The 18,872-nt window shown below is 51.8% G+C and overlaps 1 protein-coding gene across 1 annotated transcript in view; it reads left to right on the plus strand.

Moving 5' to 3' along the window:
* Nucleotides 1–18,872, plus strand: part of Adgrd1 (adhesion G protein-coupled receptor D1) — a 109,849-nt gene that overhangs the window by 78,965 nt on the left and 12,012 nt on the right. Inside the window, exons 16-21 of the mRNA XM_051205021.1 lie at nucleotides 246–369; nucleotides 6,031–6,134; nucleotides 7,098–7,209; nucleotides 7,504–7,657; nucleotides 16,126–16,192; nucleotides 17,721–17,787. Of these exons, the coding sequence (XP_051060978.1) occupies nucleotides 246–369; nucleotides 6,031–6,134; nucleotides 7,098–7,209; nucleotides 7,504–7,657; nucleotides 16,126–16,192; nucleotides 17,721–17,787 (628 nt within the window). The remainder of the gene's footprint in view (nucleotides 1–245; nucleotides 370–6,030; nucleotides 6,135–7,097; nucleotides 7,210–7,503; nucleotides 7,658–16,125; nucleotides 16,193–17,720; nucleotides 17,788–18,872) is intronic.

The raw sequence follows: 18,872 nt of genomic DNA on the forward strand, positions 1-18,872 counted from the left end.
ACATTTCTTTCCAGGCTGGGAGGGTTGTAGGTGATTTCCTAGTGGACCAAACTGTGGCAGTGGCCCCTGCCTCTCTCTGTCCCAGAAGAGATATTTTGGTCATCTCACCAATGTCAGCCACCTCCCAGTTTTAATACCTGAGGATATTTGCACCCTGGTGTCAGGGTTAGCCGGTGAGATGTTGAGCCTGTGGGGCTGAGGGTTGCCATGGTTCCCGCTGATCATTCCTGTCCTTGTGTCCTCAGCACCGGAGAAGGCATCTGGTCAAGCCAGGGCTGTGCGCTCACAGAGGGAAACCTCACCCATTCAGTGTGTCGCTGCACACATCTTACCAACTTTGCCATCCTCATGCAAGTGGTCCCACTCCAGGTGAGTGCCACATAAACACTGCTGGTCCTCAGGATGCAGCAGCTATTGCCAACCTCGGAACAGATCTAGACTGTCTACAAAGTGATCTTATATCTGGGGGGGGGGGTGTGTGGCTGGACACATTAATGCCTTTGAAGAGCAAGCTGGGGAGTCTGACATGTGGCTCGAATAGAAACCTACATTGGTTAAGGGAGCATGATTGGACATGGGACACAGACCATGAACCTGGAGGGGAGATCAGCAGGAAGCTGTGAGCTGGCCTGGGAAGATGCTCTGGAGTCGTAGGAAATGAGCCAATGGCTTTCAACAAGCAGACACCAAGAACCAGCAGAGAAAGTACCTTGGCCAGTGATGTTACCTCTGGAAATATCTCCTTAGTGGGCAGCATGCTGGCTGGGCACCTGAGTATCACCAAAGGGAAGGTGCAGGTGCACCCCTAGACTCACTAAGGGAGACAGGAGATTTCACGCCATTGGGGACATTTCACATGACACCGGGGTAGAGAGCTTCTTCCTCTGGGTCCTCCACATGCTGGACCACTGAACTGAGGGATATTCTGCTTTTCTTTGTTCTACCCGGGAGGGTCTGCTGAGCAGCACAAGGGATGCAGACTCTCCAGGGAGCAGCCACTCATGCCTGGCATTTGTCCCGAGAAGGGTCCGATCTCCAAAGTCAAAAAGGGGAAAACAACAGAAGAAGAAGGAAATCCAGACTCATTTATATCATAAAACTGTCACCAGTCAGTATCAGTGACACCAAATTTAGACAGCCTGTGGGTGTCTTCGTGGGAGAAAAATCACATCTATTCAGCGCTAGGAAAGGTTGATTTGAAAATGGTTTAAAATTATCGCTGTTTAAAAGGAACAGTTCATGAACATTAACGAAATTAAGGCAGCTCTCGCAAGTGAGGCCAAGCCTGGGGGACACTCATAGGATTCCAAAGGTGTTGTGAATGACCTCTACTTCTTGATACCAAGCCAGCTTTTTCCTGGGCACCTAAGTTCATCCTCGTGGTCTTTGGGTTTGTGGTTCAAGTCTGCCCTCTGGCACTCTTGTCTTCTCGTGTTTCGTTCACTCTCTGAGGTCTCTCCAGTCCTTCTCCATGCCTGTTTTTTTCCTAGGGGCTCAATCTCAGACCTCCACATGCAAGCACACATGTGCCCATGCATCATACACATGTGCCCCCCCACACACACGGGGGAGGGGAGCTGGTAAATGAAAATTTAATTAAAGAGCAGAAGACCCAGCCATACTGAGCTGAACTTGACCAGAAACAATGTTGGAGGGAATAGAGATATCCTGGCCCCTTTGGGGGAAGGGGTCACAGGTCCAGATCATCCTTGCCTCCATCATCTTCCCCCTCCATGATCAGTAGAAAGCGACAACACTTTTCATTCCGGGGGTGGGGGTGGTAGGGAGAGGAAGGGGGGAAGATGACCTAGCCACTCTGAGGGGCTCAGACAAAGGATTTGGGCTGAGTGGCTCCTTGTGCTCCTCTGAGTAGGAGCCTCGGTTGGCCTCCGGTTGGCCTCCTGCAGTCTCTCCAGGCACTTCAAGGGCATTGAGTTTGTGGTCGCTGACTCAGAGGGATCCAGTCCTGAAACCAACGCCAGGGTTTTTTCGGGCATTTCTAAATCTGGCCACGGTGGGAAAGAAAGGGCACAGCCAAGGTACACAGCGCTGTCCTGAAGCTGGTGTTGGATGCGTTATATGGGGTGCTGTTGTGGAACCCCTTTCCACTTATGGTCATTGCATCATCTCTAGCCTGGACCCAAGGTAGTGGCAGTCATATGTAGCCACGAAGGGGCCCAGTATATAGGTGTGAAAGCAAGGAGTGATGAGACCATTACAAGCGCTGTATGAGCCACTTTTGTGGTCCCAGGAATGTGGCAAGCCGGGGCCACGTGGGTGTTTCTTGGGGAGGAGGTGTTATAGGACTATATGATGACTGGGCACAGACAGGCTCCTCCTACAGGACATTCAAGCCTATGTATGTCAGTCAGCCTCCAGTAATACTTGTGTCCCTGTCCTGGGCCACGGGTCTTCAGAACTAGCCCCTCTCTAAGTCAACCGCACCAGCTAATTGGGACACACGTGTGCTGCCATGTGCTGGATGGGCCTATTGAGCCTTAGCTCTACCGCCTGCAGTATGGGGGTGGGGTGCGAAGGGTGGGGCTTGTTCCTGGAGGCCCATGGCAGATAGCAGAAGGGGAGGGAGTGGGCATCAGCCAGTCTCAGAACCCAGCCTCAGATCTCCCTGCTTTGAGTTCCTAGCCTTGAGCATTCAGCTGAGGGTTCAGTCTCTGAGCCAGGTGTTCATCATCCCCCTAACCCCCAGCCCTGAGTCCCTGGCCCCTGAACTCCATGCCTGGCACAGAATGAGCTCTGAGCATGGGGGGGGGTCTTAGGGAGGTCCTGAGTGTGAGGGCTCAGATTGGGGTAGAGAGAGGATGAGGAGCAGGTCAAACCACTCCCTTTGGGACGGTGGACCTCTTATGTCAAAACCTCAGCGTTGGAAATGGCTCTGTGAGCAAAGCATTTACCATGCAAGTGGGGACTAGAGTTTAAGCCCCTGGCCATTCAAAGAAAAACTGAACTGGCATGGGTGAATCCCTGCTGCAAGCTGGCTAAGCAGGCTATTTGGCTCTGGCTTCAGCAAGAGACCTTGCCTCAGTAATAAAGGGGAGAAGAGTGACTAAAGGGATGCTGGATGCCAATGTCACCTGTAGGGCACAAATTACATTGCAGGCTAGAGGTCTCAGAGCACTTTCCTGCTCCCCGTCCTGCCCCCTCCCCTCCCCTTGCATCCCCCTTGAAATTGGTTTTTGCCCACCATCCTGTCTCCCATTGTCTCATTCTCACCCCGTGGCAGCCTCCCCTTTGGCTGCTCTTTGCCAGGCATCTTTCCCTTTTTGGATCTGAGGATGCTCCTGGGCCACCTGGGCCATGGAAGCGAGCCTAGGAAGTAAGGTAACTGTGCAAACTGCTCCTAGGAGGGAGAGGGAGGAGAAGAGAGAGCAGGGCATCTGGGACAGAAGAGATGAGGGAGACATGTAACAAGGCTGCTAGAGAACCTCTGGGGAGCCCCACCCTAGTTCCTTACTCTGGGGTCCCCTTTCTGACTCTCTGACATCAGCTCCTCTAGCCAGACCCAGGGTACCACTGTTGAAATAGAAACACGGATGTTGCAGATATTATTCTAGAACCTTCATTAAGAATCAGCTGCTCTGAAGTGCAGGGAGGGGGGGAGGCACTCAGGAGCTCTCTGTGGGGAGGGGCTGTCTGCCTCCTGTGGGATCCTATTTCAGAAGGAGGCTGCCATCAGAATGGGGTTCTTTCTCCAAGGGACAGGGGTGGGCTTGCTGGCTGGAGATACAGGGACAGGGCAGATGGGGCAGAGGGAAGTCTTCATCCTAGAGGGCCCCAAATGAAACAAAGGGCTGAGAAAGCAGCTCTGACTACAAGGTTGAAGTGTGCTGAAGCGTAGGTTCTGGCCTCCTTATGGACAGGGAGCCCCACAGGAGTCCAAGGACCAGATGGGAGAGGCATAAGGAAGTGGAGGAATTCTTTGTGGATTCTGTAGAGATTATACACACCGGGCAGAGAGCAAACCAACACCCTCTCCTCTCTCCTGTCTCCTGGGTCCTGCACACACGCAGGCTTTTCCATCATCACCGACATGCCTTCTGAGCCTGCAGCAAGCACCTCTTTGTTCTCCGAACAAAGGGTGAAGATTGCTCCCTTCTTACAAATGAATCCGTGTATCTTGGCAATTGGTGGGTACAGACCAGCCACATTCATGAGATCCACTGCTGTGTCCCTCCAGGACTCTGACCTCCGTGGGGGCATGCTTCAGTGGTGGTATTTTTCTCCAGCCATTTCAGACCAGGATGAGATGTCATACACCCCTTTTACCCCCGACCCTTTGGGAGCTGTGGGCTGCCCTCCTGGTGGACTTGAAGCCCATGAAGTTCAATGCTAAAACCTATCCCACTATCTCAAGCTGCCTGGCTGTCTCTGAGATGAGCTTGGGGACCCTTGCCTGCACTTCTTGCCCCAGCACTTTAGGGTCAGGACCTGTCCGTCCATGAGAGGGTCCTCATCTCCTGGTGGCTGGTGTTCATGAAGGACTCGGCCCTGGGTTTTTGGTCCATGGGTTCTCTCCCTCTGTCCTTGCCTGGCTTTGCACTGCAGGCTGATCTTAGTCTCTGACAGCCTGTACAGACGACGGGGAAAGAGCCCAATAGTTTTTTCCTCCTGTGGGCTATAGGGGCCTCTTGGGCGAGTGGCCACTCCATGTCCTGGGTTCTGCCCTATAGCCAGGAAGGTAGTTAGTTCCCAGAGACATCTTTGTCACTTCATCAGCCCTGGGGAGCCCCCTGGCTTTTGATGAAAGTCCTGAATTTTGTTCACGGTGAAGGGCAGATATACCTTGTTTTCCTGGTAAGCCAAGTGGCTGATGGGAGACAAAGAGACTCTGCCTCTTAGAGGGAAATGTTGGAGCCCTGGACCCTGCGGTTGACTTTCATGGGGTGACTTGAGCTGGAGGGGGTTGGACTCCTTGTCTGATTAACCCCATGAGGGCTCAGGGACTCTCCATCCTGCCACAGCAGCTGGGTGGCTCATGCCCACCTGGACCTGCACTGTGTATCCGTCTCCATGGGGCACAGAATGCTGACAGCCTGGGCTCATCCCTAGCAAGGCTCCTGCCTGTGGTCAGCAAATGCTATCGCTGATTAAGGTGAGGGACAGTTGCCAAGCTAGAGCTGCCCAGGGAACCATAGTGTCTCTCAAGGTCTGGCTGTACTGGGCTCTGTCCAGGGCCGGAGAGCTGCTTGGGGGGATCTTGGCATCCATCTGAGCTGGGACACCCTCCCTGAGAGCCACAGATGGGAAGGAACCAGCCTCAACAGAACATGGGTGGGTACCGGATGCTAGGGCACATCTGAGCTGGGACACCATCCCTGAGAGCCACAGATGGGAAGGAACCAGCCTCAACAGAACATGGGTGGGTACCGGATGCTAGGGCACGGATGGGACAGTCAAGTACAGGCTGCTGGGCTCACGAAAGATGGCCTACCACAACAGATGTCAGTCTAGGTGGCCACATGGGTGTTCCCTCAAGAGAAGGGTCCCAAGGGCTGGTGTGGCCTGCCAATGAAGACAAGCATATGATGACTGCCAATTTGGGAGCTAGTGATGCTCTTAAACTGAGGACCAGAGAGGGTACTGGCCTCTGAGTGAGAATAACCTAACTTGAGTCCTTTATGTCTATGAATCCACTGACCCTCCCCCACTTCCAGTCCATCACTGTTATTTTCTGCATTTCATAGCCAGAGGAAGTATGTCTCTGGCCACCCTAGGTCACCCATTCAGACATGGATGAACAGGCTTGAGCCTGGGGGGGGGGTGGTGTTGTAGTAGAAGGGATCAGGCCGCCTAAGTCAGGAAGCCACTTGCAGCATGGGAAATGTCAACCCTGAAGTCCAGTGCGGCATATCCCTCTGCCTGTGGCTGGGGCAGGAGGCAGGCCTTGGTGGTCAGCATCACAGGGTCAGCACCCTGGCAACACGTGACACCCTCCCAGCCACAGAATGGGGTCAATTGAGGAAGGCCTGTCACCGCCCCCCCCCACACACACACCTTGTTCTATTCCTGCAGCTCACACATGGACACCAGGTGGCGCTGTCGTCCATCAGTTATGTTGGCTGCTCTCTGTCAGTTCTCTGCCTGGCTGCCACGCTGGTCACCTTCGCAGTACTGTCGTGAGTCACCCTCTCCTTGTGTCCCCAGGACGTTTGGCAACTTACTGGAAATGCCTATGCATCCAGCTGCTCTTGTCATACCCCTCTCTGGCTTTGAAGAGCCTGGGGGTGTATCGCAGCCTTGCTAGGTGGGGTACAGATGTGACTATATGACTGCTCTTTAGTGACAGTGACATTCACTTTCGAAATCTGGGGAACAGGGAAGATATAAAGAAATAGCAGGGCCTGCGGAGTGGGGTCACCGACACTTGAGGAGTTCTGGGGGGACCTGAGCCAGGCAAGAGTTTAGCACAGGCGTGCATCCTTGACTCTTTCCTCCTCAGCAAGCTATGCTGTCTGGTTATGAGGCCAATTCATGCATGCCTTTGGATAGGGCCCATCAATAACCAAGGAAGCCAAAGAATAAATAAATGCTTTCTTGCACAGCCTGCTATGCACAAGAAGACAGTGCAGAGGTGAGCATCTTGGTGTGGGAGGCTAGGAAGCTCTCCCTGCTGGCTGCCATCTTAGCCTACAGGCAGAGCCCTGCCAGGAGTGACTATGAAAAGATGGCTAGTCCCGCACCCATCCTCCAGGATCCAAGTGGTTCCTCCTCTCCCTGCTGTCCTCAATGATGTACATGATGTCACAGGGTGTATATTCTGCCGGTTCGAATTCAGAATTCAGATTAGTGTCCCCACCCCACCCCCAGGGGGGAGGGTGGGAAACAGAAGAGGGTGCAGGGGAGTTAGAAAAGCCCCTGGAATTTCAGGAAGGGCTCAGGGAGTGCAGGGTGGTTGGGTCTGTGAGAGCAGCTGGGGTGCTAGCCGAAAGTAATAGGGTCCAAGCAGGGAGCGACGGCATGGAGGAGTGGGGTCTATAGAGATAGTCATGGTGTCTCGAAGAGGAGTAGGTAGGGGACCAGACTGGGAATAGGATGTCAAGTCTGAGCTCCGCCACTCACACTCACCTCTCTGTCTTCAGTTCTGTAAGCACCATTCGGAACCAGCGTTACCACATCCATGCCAACCTGTCCTTCGCTGTCCTGGTGGCCCAGGTTCTGCTGCTCATCAGCTTCCGTGTGGAGCCCGGCACGGTGAGTAGGTGCTGCTCCTCACCCCTGCAGCTGCTCCTACACACCCAGGTGTCTCTTCAGGAGATGCCAGGGAGGGGGGCTTTGGTGGAGTCCTTTCTTGAGTCACCGTGCAAAGAGTGAGCATGAGCAGAGAGTGGCAGAGCCAGAGGTTGTGGAAGAACTTTGGACTGAGAAATGGAGCAGGATGAAAATGAGGTCATGTGACCAGAGGTGTACAGGAAATCGACACTGGGAAGAAAAACCTCAGCGTGGCCACTGACATGGCCTCACCCCGCATCTTTGCTTGGCTCATAGGTCCCGTGCCAGGTGCTGGCCATCCTCCTGCACTACTTCTTCCTGAGTGCCTTTGCTTGGATGCTGGTGGAGGGACTGCATCTCTACAGCATGGTGATAAAGGTCTTCGGGTCGGAGGACAGCAAGCATCTCTACTACTATGGGATAGGCTGGGGTATGTAGGAGGCGTGGGGCAGATGGCAGGGATAGAACCAGTTAAGATAACTCTGGACGGAGATGGAGGGGCAGGTAGAGGTGGGACAGATGTGATGGAGTGGGTCTTGTTGGCCATGAGGCAGAGGAGGGGGATGTGGGTTAGAGTTGGGGGGAGATAGGATGGGGTCAGGTGGAGATGGGATGGGTCTTGTGGAGATGGGATGCAGCCAGGTGGAGATGGATGGGATTGGGGAATCAGACTGTGGGGGTGACGTTGGTGAAGATGGGAATGGTCAGTGTGATTCTACTTTCGAACATATCAAGGTCGGTCTCATGGCTTATGAATGTGTGCTTTCTACTCTTGGATGGTATGTTCTATCAGTGTCAGGCTTAGCGAGCTCAAGGTGACATTTGAGTTCTCTGTTTTGGCCCAGATCTTCCCTCTATTTTCTCTCCCCATCATTTGAAGTGAGGTACTGACGTCACTTGGTCTGTTCCTGGTTTGCCTTCTTTTGAATTAAGTGGGTATTTTCATGAGCAGCATTTTAATTCTCTTAATGAGTTTCCCACCGTATTTTCTGGGTTGTTTTCTTAGTGGTTGCCCCTGTGCTTACTGTATGCATTTCAGCATATTAAAATCTATTTTATGTTCTTACTGAATTACAGTGTAACACGGAAACGTTGCTTTTAAGTGGTTCTATTACTTTATTCCTCTTTCTGTGGTTATTGCTACACATATCACATCTACATGGGTGGGGGGCATGGGCTGTAATATCACTTTATCAACTTTGCCTCTTTAAAAGAGGCCGAGAAAGAAAGAGATGGGATGTGTATCTGCAACATTTGTCCTATCATCTATTGGACGCACCATGTCTGGTCCTCTGTGTTTGTCCCTGCTAGTCTGAATTGGCATCTGGCTTTGTCACTATGCTCCAATGCAGCTTTGTCACCCTCCCTCTCCTGTATGCCTTGGAAGCTTATTACATTTCTATTTGTTATGGGCCTAATAATACAGCTCTATAAATGTCATTTGATATTATTGCTTTTTAACTCAATTGAGGGGGGGAAAGGAGGGCACACAACTCTACTGTTCCTTATAATTCCGTAATTTATTGGTACTGTGTGTGTGTGTAGGAGGTCTGTGTTCCTATGCATGTCCATGCATTGGTGTGTGTCTGTGGTTGTGTCTGTGTGTGTGTTTCTGTATGCGTGCATGTGTGTGTCTTTGTGCCTGCACTGATGTGCGTGTCTGTGCATGTCACTGCCTTTGGTGTCACTAATCCTCAATCTGGAGCACTCTATCTCAGACGCTTGTTTATCCAGCCCTGTCTGTCTCACCTTCCTCTTACAAGGTTGTGTTGGACCCAGATTCTTTTCCCTGGGGCACTTTGTGGCCCCTCGTTGCCTGCCTCTGTCTCCACTGTGGGCCCTGAAGTCTGCTCTTTATCCTGTCAGTCCTGGAGTGGAAGGGCTGCCTTCCCCCTGTGTTGTTCAGCATTTTCCACTTCCTTCAGCCTTTGCACTCAGTCGTGTCCACGCAGCCTCCCTCCTGCCCTCTCTGACATTCTGTCTTGTTCTTATCAACTGTTGAAGTGGCCATGGTGTCTTCAGGCACCCGCATGGCTCTGCTCTCTGACACTCTCCGGCGCCTCAGGGAAGTCCTACGGTGTCTGCGTTTCTCTGGGGACTCTGTTGTCTCCTGCTTCCTCTGGTCATCATGTGTCACAGTCTGTGTAGTGTTTGAGTGTCCTCCCCCCACCCCCGCTTCCCCCACTCTTCCTCCTGCTGCTTGGCCCCTGCTGGCTCCTTCAGTGAAGTTTTCATTTCAATGATTATACTTTTCAGTTCCAGAGTGCCCATTTGATCCTTGTTTCTCCTTTTTTAAAAAATCCCATCTGCTATCTGGTACTCTGAAGAGACATCACCATCACACTCTGCTGGTGGCTTTAGCTCTTTCAGGGTCTTCAATCACACTGGCTCCTCCCGGGCAGTTTCTCAGCTACTTTTCTTTTGTGAGGGCCACATGTTCGCTATCCTATATGACTTAGGATCCTTGCTGAGGATTTGGCAGTTTTGGATGAGTTCGTCCAGGGCTCTGAACATCCTCAAGTGTCCACCTGTCGGCCGGCTCACTGCTCTGTTACTTGAATTGTCCTGAAGCTAGTCCAGGGCTGACATTTCCTAGCAGAGTACGGGAGTGCAGGAACAGAGTGAGGACAGTGCCCAACTGGTGTCATGCTGTTCTTCATAGGGCTCTGGGAAGGGACAGTAGCCTTAATCTGCAGACTGTTCCTCTGTACCCTGAGAGTCAGCTGCAGTAGGTCACATCTGTTTATATAAACACACCAGGCTAGGGTTGGAGGCTGGCAAGCAGGTGTCAACTGCTTCCTTAGAATGGAACTTTCCAACACAGAGTTGAGGGCTAGGGATTTTTGGGTCTGCCTCCCACAAACCCCCTGCTGATCTGGGCTGGCAAGCATGGGGAGGGCTGAGCCTTGCTCAGGTCACCAGTCAGTTAGCAGGTAAGCCACCCAAATGTCCCTGGCCTCCCTGTTCTCACATAGGTTTTGTGGATGTTCTTGAGGTCATTTATCTCCATCTGCTGCGCACACTTGGAAAGTTTATGGGGACTTTGAAAGTTTCAAAAATTGAGTCCTTATTATCCATCATCTCACCGGGCCATGGCCTGTGCAGTGTCCTGCCTGGTCTTGGCTTGTTGGCTGTATTGACTCTTGCCCATCCCCTGCCAGCATAGATGAATCCACTTCCTGCCAGTGTCACGGGGGGGGGGGGTGGGTACCCGCAGATTTCGCAATTGTCGTAAAAACGTGGGCTAGGCATCAGAGGCCTGCTGCATGTTTCTACTTCCCTTGAAATGGGTTTAATTTTGTGAGCCCTCATTATGCAAACAGCAGATTAACCGTGTTTACTGTGTGCACTTCGAGTTGGCAAATGTCATTTATTTGCGGCTGAAGTGGAGGCGTTGATACTTGACACTTTCCTTGGGGTTCCCTGGAGAGACTGGAGGATGTGGGTGTGCAGCCACCTCCTACTGCTGCAGGCCATGCAGCTGGTACCTGCTGTCCCCATGGTTCCTATGCTGCCTTTTACTGCTTAGGCCGGTCGCTTCTGTATATGTATGGCACAAGGCTGGGTGTCCACTGCTCTCCATCCCTTCAGTGAGGCTGGTTCAAATGCGACCTGCTCCCTCAGTCCCGCTGATTGCCCAAGTTGGAGGGTGACTCCTTCCTATGACTTCTGACTTTAGTTAGGAAAGATCTAGAAATGGACAGGGGTGACTACCTACTGCAGCTTACTAATTTCTTCATGGAAACTGGTCATTCTGATAGAGAGGGGCAGCTGATCAGAGTTGATAGAGTGTGTGTGCGTGGGGGTGGGTGGATGTGTGATGGTATGTGGGTGGATTATGAGTGAATGTGTGAATAGGTGTGTGATGGTTGTGTGAGTGGATTGTGAGTGGGTATGTGATGGTGTGTGTGTGTGACAATCCATTCTATCCAACCTGGAGGAATAATTTACTTGATCTGCCAATGTCGGAAAAAAATGAGCTATTGGCCGATATTAAAACACCGAGGGACATTACCTACAATGGCAAAGTCTCTTTGAAAAACGAGGAGGCGGGGCATCCTGCTTCCCAATGTGGCAGGGACTGGCATCTTCCGATGTCCACATATGTGGTCCTCACAGAACTCAGTCTGCAGCTCTGACACAAGCTCTCTGAAGACAGAACTCCAGGCAGTTCTGATGCCCCACAGCCTTCATCCATCTTCCCATCATCCTGCCTTTAATTAATTTCGTCAGGAGCCCATGAACTGTGTACTCCATCTTGCCATGGCTAGGTTGGCTTCGGGCCTAAGTACAGGCAGTCTGCAGGCGTTCCTAATGAAGAAGGAACTAGAACTGACCCAGAAAACCCTGCTGCAGGCTGAGACCCCGGGAAACAGCCTCTTCTCCTCAGATCTCTCCCTAAAAGCAATAGAGGCTTTTAGAAATCCAATACTGTTTGGGGGAGGGGTTTTGTGGAGTCAGTTACAGGTTTGTTGGCAGCCCAGCTGTGCCCTGAGCTGGGGACAGGGGTTTGTGGAAGTAAGGGGAACAGGTTGTATCCCTGGGGAGATGAGGGACCATGGTGCCCACATTTTGATGCAGCCAACTGGAATTTAATTACCAACTCAGCACCGAGAGGTGTCACGAGGTTTATTGTTCTCTATTGAACTTGATGTCTTCTGTGAATCCCCATCATCTGGGGTGAGACCTCATTGAAATCCATTCCAGGTCCATCTTCCTCTGCATTTTTATTTAGGAAGCCAGCTCAGGCTCTGTGTGGTGGTGGGGTATTAACAGGGTCTGCTGGGCAATGGAAATAACCAGCTTTCTACCTTTGGTCCTGTTTAAATGCTGTCTTAGTTGGGGTTACTGTTGCGGTGACGAAACACCATTGCCAAAAAGCCACTCGGGCAGGAAAGGGTTTATTTCACTCAGTTCCATGTAACAGTTCATCATCAGAAACAGTGAGGACAGGAATTCAAGCAGGGCAGGGACCTGGAGGCAGGAGCTGAAGCAGAGGCTGTGGAGGGATGCTGCTTACTGGCTTGCTCCTCATGGTTTACTCAGTCTGGTTTCTTATAAAACCCAGCCCAGGGATGGCACTGCACAGCATTGGCCGGGTCCTCCCCCTTCAATTACTAGTTAAGAAAATCCCATGGAGGCATGTTCTCAACTGAGGCTCCCTCCTCTGTGATGATTCTAGCTGGTGTCACGTTGACATAAAACTAGCCAGTACAACCTGATTTTGGGTTTGTAAGGTCTGTCCACCATGGAACAGTGCCATGGTAAGAGCCCAGAGTCCAGAGGGGAGAGGTCACCGCCAATGCTGGGAATTCAGTGCTGACCTGGGAAAGAACACACACTATTCCTTCCCGCCACTCAGAACAAAGTCCCAACAGCTTCACGGGGCAGACTGCACACTTGCCACAGATGAAACAACAGCAAACATGGAAAGGCAAACTTCAGTAATTTCTTGGGAGATGTCCAAGTCTCCTGTTGGTTCTGGCCAGCATTCCCCAGCAGTAGTTCCCCAAATATTTCTGTCACCCGGTGAGGATCTTAGGAGACCAACTCTAGGGCTGGCATTAGCCTGGGCACCGTGCTCCTAAGAGGAGGGCATCTTGACCCAGGAAGAATATGTGAATGGTGACAGGGCCAGAATGACTCCGAATGGCCCACAGAAGAGTGGCACAAGTTTGCTGGGGTTTCAGGAAGACAGTTTGGGATGAGACATTGGTGGGCAAGGATAGGGAACCTGAGCCATCCAGGATGCTACTTATGACAGGGGTCAGCATCACACCAAGGGCTTTACTAACATACATTTATTTACATACATTTAGCCCTTGCTAAATGTATGCATCTTGTGTGGTCCTTGCAATAGTCCCATGTGAATGCTCCAGTCACCATTTCATAAACAGATCATTCCAGATCATGGAGGCACAGAGAGGTTCAGGCAGCTCCCTTAGGCTGCTCAGCAGGTCTGGGGTGTCCTCAGGAAGGATGCCTGGGGTCATTTGGTCCCCAAACCCAGGCTGCTTCCCTTTGTTGTCTTTTGTCTGTGTCCATTTTCCTTGTTTTTCTGTTTGAGGAAGGAGAGAGGGGGAGAAGGGAGAGAGAGGGGGAGGAGGGAGGAGAGGGAGAGGGGGAAAAGGGAGGAGGGAGAGGGGGAGAAGGGAGGAGTGGGAGAGGGGGAAAGGGAGGAGGGGGAGAGAAAGGGGAAGGAGGGAGGAGAGGGAGAGGGGGAGAGGGAGGAGGGGGAGAGGGAGAGGGAGGAGGGGGAGAGGAGGGAGGAGAGGGAGAGGGGGAAAAGGGAGGAGGGAGAGGGGGAGGAGGGAGGAGAGGGAAAGGGGGAGAGGGAGGAAGGGGAGAGAGAGGGGGAGGAGGGAGGAGAGGGAGAGGGAGAGGGGAGAGGTGGATAAAGCCCCCAGGCTATTGGCACTGTCTTCTGAGCAGTATATCCGCCTTCTCGCTGTCCCCCTGGCTGTTCCTCAGTCATTATGTGATGGCATAAAGTCACGACCTGGGTCCAGCCCTCACTTCAACCATCCAAAGTATTGGAGGCAATGTTGCCATCTTGGGAGCTGGACGTAAGGGATGTGCCTTCCAGAGCCTGGGGGTAGACGCTGTGCCACCACTCACCTCAGCGTCTTGATGCTTGAGGCTGTGGCCGCCTCTGGGAGGGAGCAGAGGGTCATTGCCAATATTCCCTCCCACCAACCACCACAGAGAAGCAGCCACCCATGCCCAGTGGCATTTGCAGGGGACGCTGAGGGTGACTCGGGTCATAGCACTGGTTGCTTTCCATGCTGACCTCCACCTTCAGAGACTCCCTGATGTCCTGTGTATTTGGGTTTAAACTGGTCCTTGCCTCAGAGGCAAGGATGATGGGGGAAACGCTTTAAAAAGATGAAGCTAGACACCCCCCCCCAAACCGCAATTCTGGTAAAGAGAATGGAGGCATGAAGCTCTCCGTCTGCAGGGGGCACTAGAGAGCTGTGGGGTGGAGATACTGGGCTGTGCTCACTCTCACACAGCTGGTTGAAGCTGAGAAATAGTTTCCTCTACAACAGAGGTTCTCAGCCTTCCTAACGCTACAACTCTTCAATACAGCTCCTCATGTTGTGGTGACCCCCAACCATAAAATTATTTTCATGACGGCTTCATAATAGTTATGAATCGGAATGTAAATATCTAATATTCAGGATATCTGATATGCAGCCCCTGTTTGGTCACATTTGGTATGCAGTCATGCGTCCATCCCCTCGGTTGAGAAACCCTTTCTCCTGAACACTCACCTTGAAGGGATCTTATGGTGGACTATAGAGCCAATTTCTTTGGCTCTTTGGCCCCTGCAGAGGAAGCAAAGGGTACCAGATCCCTATTCTATGGAAATGCTGAAAGATGGGAAATGTTTGCATCACCCCAAAAGCTCATGAGTGTTGGGGAGGGGACATGCAGCCATGTTTGCAGAGCAAAGCCCACACCACAGCTGAGCTAAAAAAACGCTGAACAACTTCCTTCTCATGGAGGCTCACATCTGAATGAATATATATATGTATGTATGTATATATATATCTGAACTTTTAAAGTGCAGGGAACGGTCAGCTCTCTCTGGGCTGGCTGGCTCTAAGAGCAGTTTGACCTGGAATTCTTTCTTGGCAGGGAGACAGACTGCTGTGGGAATTGCTGGTCTAGATGTTTTGCTAGTTTGTTCTTAGACCTCGTTTCTACTACCTCTCCAGATGTCTGACGGGGTTTTGTAAAACAAATCCAGTTCAAACTGGCTTAAGCATAAAGGGAATTTAAAGGTTCGTATAGGTCCATGGTGGTAAATTCGGGTCTTGATCCATGGGCCTCCACAACACAAATTTGCCTTTCCTGATGTCCTCACTGGCAGGGTCCTGAGCCTTCCTTAACTCCCTGTGGTGCCAAGGTGGCTGCATAAGCTCTACCTGTCCCAACAATGTCCCTACCCTCTCTGCAACCCCATAAGGAGAGAGTTCTTTCTTCCCAGTCTCAAGGGCAATCTTGCTTTTGATTCCCTGCTAGAATCTTATTGATTCATCCAGGTCACATGCCCGTCTTTCTATCAATTGCTGTGGCCAAGGGGGGACTGATGGTTCACTGAGGCAGTCATGGGTCACATGCCTGAGGGCCAGGAAGAAGCCAGCCCCTGGGCCCTATTGATGTGGAGCAGAATGGTTGGCTAGAGTTCTGGGCTCTAACACTGACAGCACAGGCACTGTACATTTGATAGTCTAGTGCATCTGGCCCTAGGCTGTCTCCTCCTCCCGAGGCTGTGGAGTGGTTTCTGAGCTCACACTGTCTTAGGGAGTGTCTTACTTAGGGTTTTATTGCTGTGAATAGGCACAATGACCACAGCAACTTGTATAAAGGAAAACTTTTTATTTCTGTTATTTATTTATTTATCTATCTATCTATCTATCTATTTATTTATTTATTGAGACAGGGTTCCTCTGAACTTGCTCTGTAGACCAGGCTGGCCTCATACTCACAGAGATCCACCTGCTTCTTCCTCCCGAGTTCTGGGATTGAAGGTGTCTCTGCCTACTGAGAGACACGGGCACATCCCTGTTAACATACCCAACATGTCCTCTGCCACTCTCATATGACCTACCTAGGAATCATGGCCCAAACAGAGGATCCCAAACTTCCCTTCTTGTCCCCATGGGCCCCCTTGCCCCAAGCACTGGACTATGACAGACCCCTAGGCTCCTCAGCAGAACCAAAAGAAGGGGCTGTGTGAGTGTGAGCACATGTGTCCTCTGGCTTAGCCTGTGACTTCCTTGTGTCCCACAGTGCTCTGTGCCCAGTGCTCAGCCATTGTCCCCAGGGCATATGCATCTGTGGACAGAAGGGGAAGGGAACATGCTGTGTGACATCTCCATCTCTCCACAGGGTGCCCTCTCCTTATCTGCATCATCTCCATATCATCCTCTATGGACAGTTATGGGACAAGTGACAGGTGAGTGACCCTGTATGCTCTGAATATGCCTTATGATTGGTGGGCCTCATGTATAGCAGAGCACTGGAAGGTGCCCACAGTCTCGGATGTCCACACTTACCTGGGTGCAGAATGGGCATCAGCTGGCTCCCCCAGGCCTGAGCAAAGAGAGCTACAGCAATCCTCTTATGCTCTTAGAACCCGCAACATGAGCCAGGTGGTGGTGGTGGCCGCGGCGGCGGCGGCGGCGGCGGCGCACGCCTTTAATCCCAGCACTCTGAAGGCAGAGGCAGGTAGATCTCTGAGTTTGAAGCCAGCCTGGTCTACAAAGTGAGTTCCAGGACAGCCAGGACTACTCAGAGGAATCCTGTCATAAAAACAAAGACAAAAACAAACAAACAAACAAGAAAACACCAACAAAAATAGAACCACAACGTGGTTTCTTTTTCCAGGTTTCTTTTTCTTTTTGCATCTATTTATTGTGTGTGTGTGTGTGTATAAATATGCTTGTATGCACATGCATATGTGCATGTACACACATGCCATGGTGCCCACATGGAGGTCAGAGAATAATCTTCAAGAGTCATTTCCCTCCTTGTACTACATGGGTCCTGGGGATCTAACTCAGGTCATCAGGAGGCCTGGCAGAAAGTACTTTAATTCCAGACCCTTCTGATGGGAATTTTTTTTAAATTAATGTGCTTCTCCCAGATGCATGGCTCTGGTCACCCGTGAAGCCCATGTTTGTGGCCTTCAGGCCTTTCTCAGGTATTCAGCGAGTGTATAGCATCCAGCTGAAGGAATACGAGAATATGCAAATAAACGCAGTCTGGAATGCACAGGTCAATGTGTCTTGTAGCCCTTGCTTGGCTGGGAGGCCTGAGCTGCCCTCTTTCCTAAGAGCATTAGTGTCCAGGATTGAAAAGATGACCTTTCTAGACTCCACTCCAGCACTGGGAGAACATGGAACCCTGTGTGGAAGCTGGACATCTCACCTGAGTTAGGAGCCATTTGTCTCTGAGAACAGGTGGACTCTATCACATTCTGGTCACTACACCCCAGCATGTTAGAGTGACTACTGGAATGTGCTGGAACTTTTCTTATGCTAGGGTTCCATGGGTGTGTAGTGACCGGCGGGTCCAGGGCAGATGGGCAGCTGGCTGAGCAGTTCCCTGAGCCCCACTAAAGGGACCTTCCTGACCAGCATTTGACTTGCTCTGCAAAGACCCAGAGGCAGTCCCTGGTGTGGCTTTTTGTCTATTGTGGTAACAAAACAGAAATCTACTCTGGGTTTTGGCTGAACTCCTCAGAGGTGGCTGGCTGACCCAGGCCATCAATTCCGAGAAATCGTCTCCAAGAAAAAGACCCATGAGGTCACCATGGAAGTGAGTGGGAAGAAGCATGGGTGTCATGGCAGCACCCAGAGTCCACGAATTCTCTCACTGTGCGGCAGCCCTACCATTGCTGTGGCTGAGGCCCCCTGGGGTGGAGGTGCCGACGTGGGGGGTAGGCAAGGGTACCAAAGGAAGGAACTCTTTTCTCTCCACAGCTGCTGGCTGTCTCTGGGGAGTGGCGCCATTTGGGCCTTTGTGGGCCCTGCCCTGCTGGTCATTGTGGTAAGTCCCCCACACACACACCCACTTCACGGACAGAGCCTGGCAGGTCAGGGGCAAGGCCATGTGGACTGTGCCAGACTCCGTGAAGACACACCCGAAAAGATAGCATCATGTGGTCATTTATCTTTTATACTTGCTGTTCCCCACTGGGGTGGGGAGTGAGTGACTCTGAACCTTGGCTACCCTTAGCCTCAGGAAGGCCCTGAGTTTGGAGTAACCCCAACAAACCCTCAATGTACCTCCGCAGAGCTCAGGCCCAGAGGCATGCACAGAATTCCCAGAGAGCCCTATCACCCCAAGGCTGGAGTGCTAAAGGGATTTGTGGGAACCCCACGTGTAAGTGAAGACTCATGTCGTGAAGAGAAGACAAGGGACAGCGAGGACAGTCGGGGATAGAGATCAGTATCAGCCACATAGCTCTAAGTGGGGCACCCGCCCATGGCTAAGGAGCTTTTTAATCTTCCCTGTGGGTGTTCTCTGTGGCAGGTGCCCCCGGGGTTAGTGAGCAGCCAGACACATACAGCATTCTCATAACCATGGATACATCCTCCTGTTGACCCCAGTGCCTGTGTGCTGAGGCTCGTGTGTGTGGGGATGTGGGAGCTCACAGAGCAAGCTTGGTGTAATCATAAGGGTCAGGATACCTCCACCACGCCTGCCTAGAGTGAGTCATAGCCAGGATTTGGAGATCCTGCCCTCCATCCTGCTACCTTTACAGGGTGTTGTGTCCTTTATAGGTCCCTGACCAGTGCCAAGGGATACTCTTTATAGAGATACACTGGCCTTCAGTAGGCTGGTTTGATATACTGCAAGATGGGGTATCCTAGCTCCCCCCGATAGTGGGGGAGGAGGGACACGGTTCTCACATCTCAGGTGATGTCAGACTTCACATCTCACCAGATAAAGGATGGGGTGACCTCTGGGACATCTAGGACCGCATCTGAAGGCCTCCCTCTCCCTCCATGTACACACACACTTCAAGAAGGCCATCACCCCACCCCCTCTCCTCTCCTTTCCCCGACTATGACTCCGTGTGACCATCCCCATTTGCTGGCACTGGTTGGGGCAGAGCCCTGGTAGTTAAT

Source organism: Phodopus roborovskii, unplaced genomic scaffold, assembly GCF_943737965.1.
Source record: "Phodopus roborovskii unplaced genomic scaffold, PHOROB, whole genome shotgun sequence".
Taxonomy (NCBI): domain Eukaryota; kingdom Metazoa; phylum Chordata; class Mammalia; order Rodentia; family Cricetidae; genus Phodopus; species Phodopus roborovskii.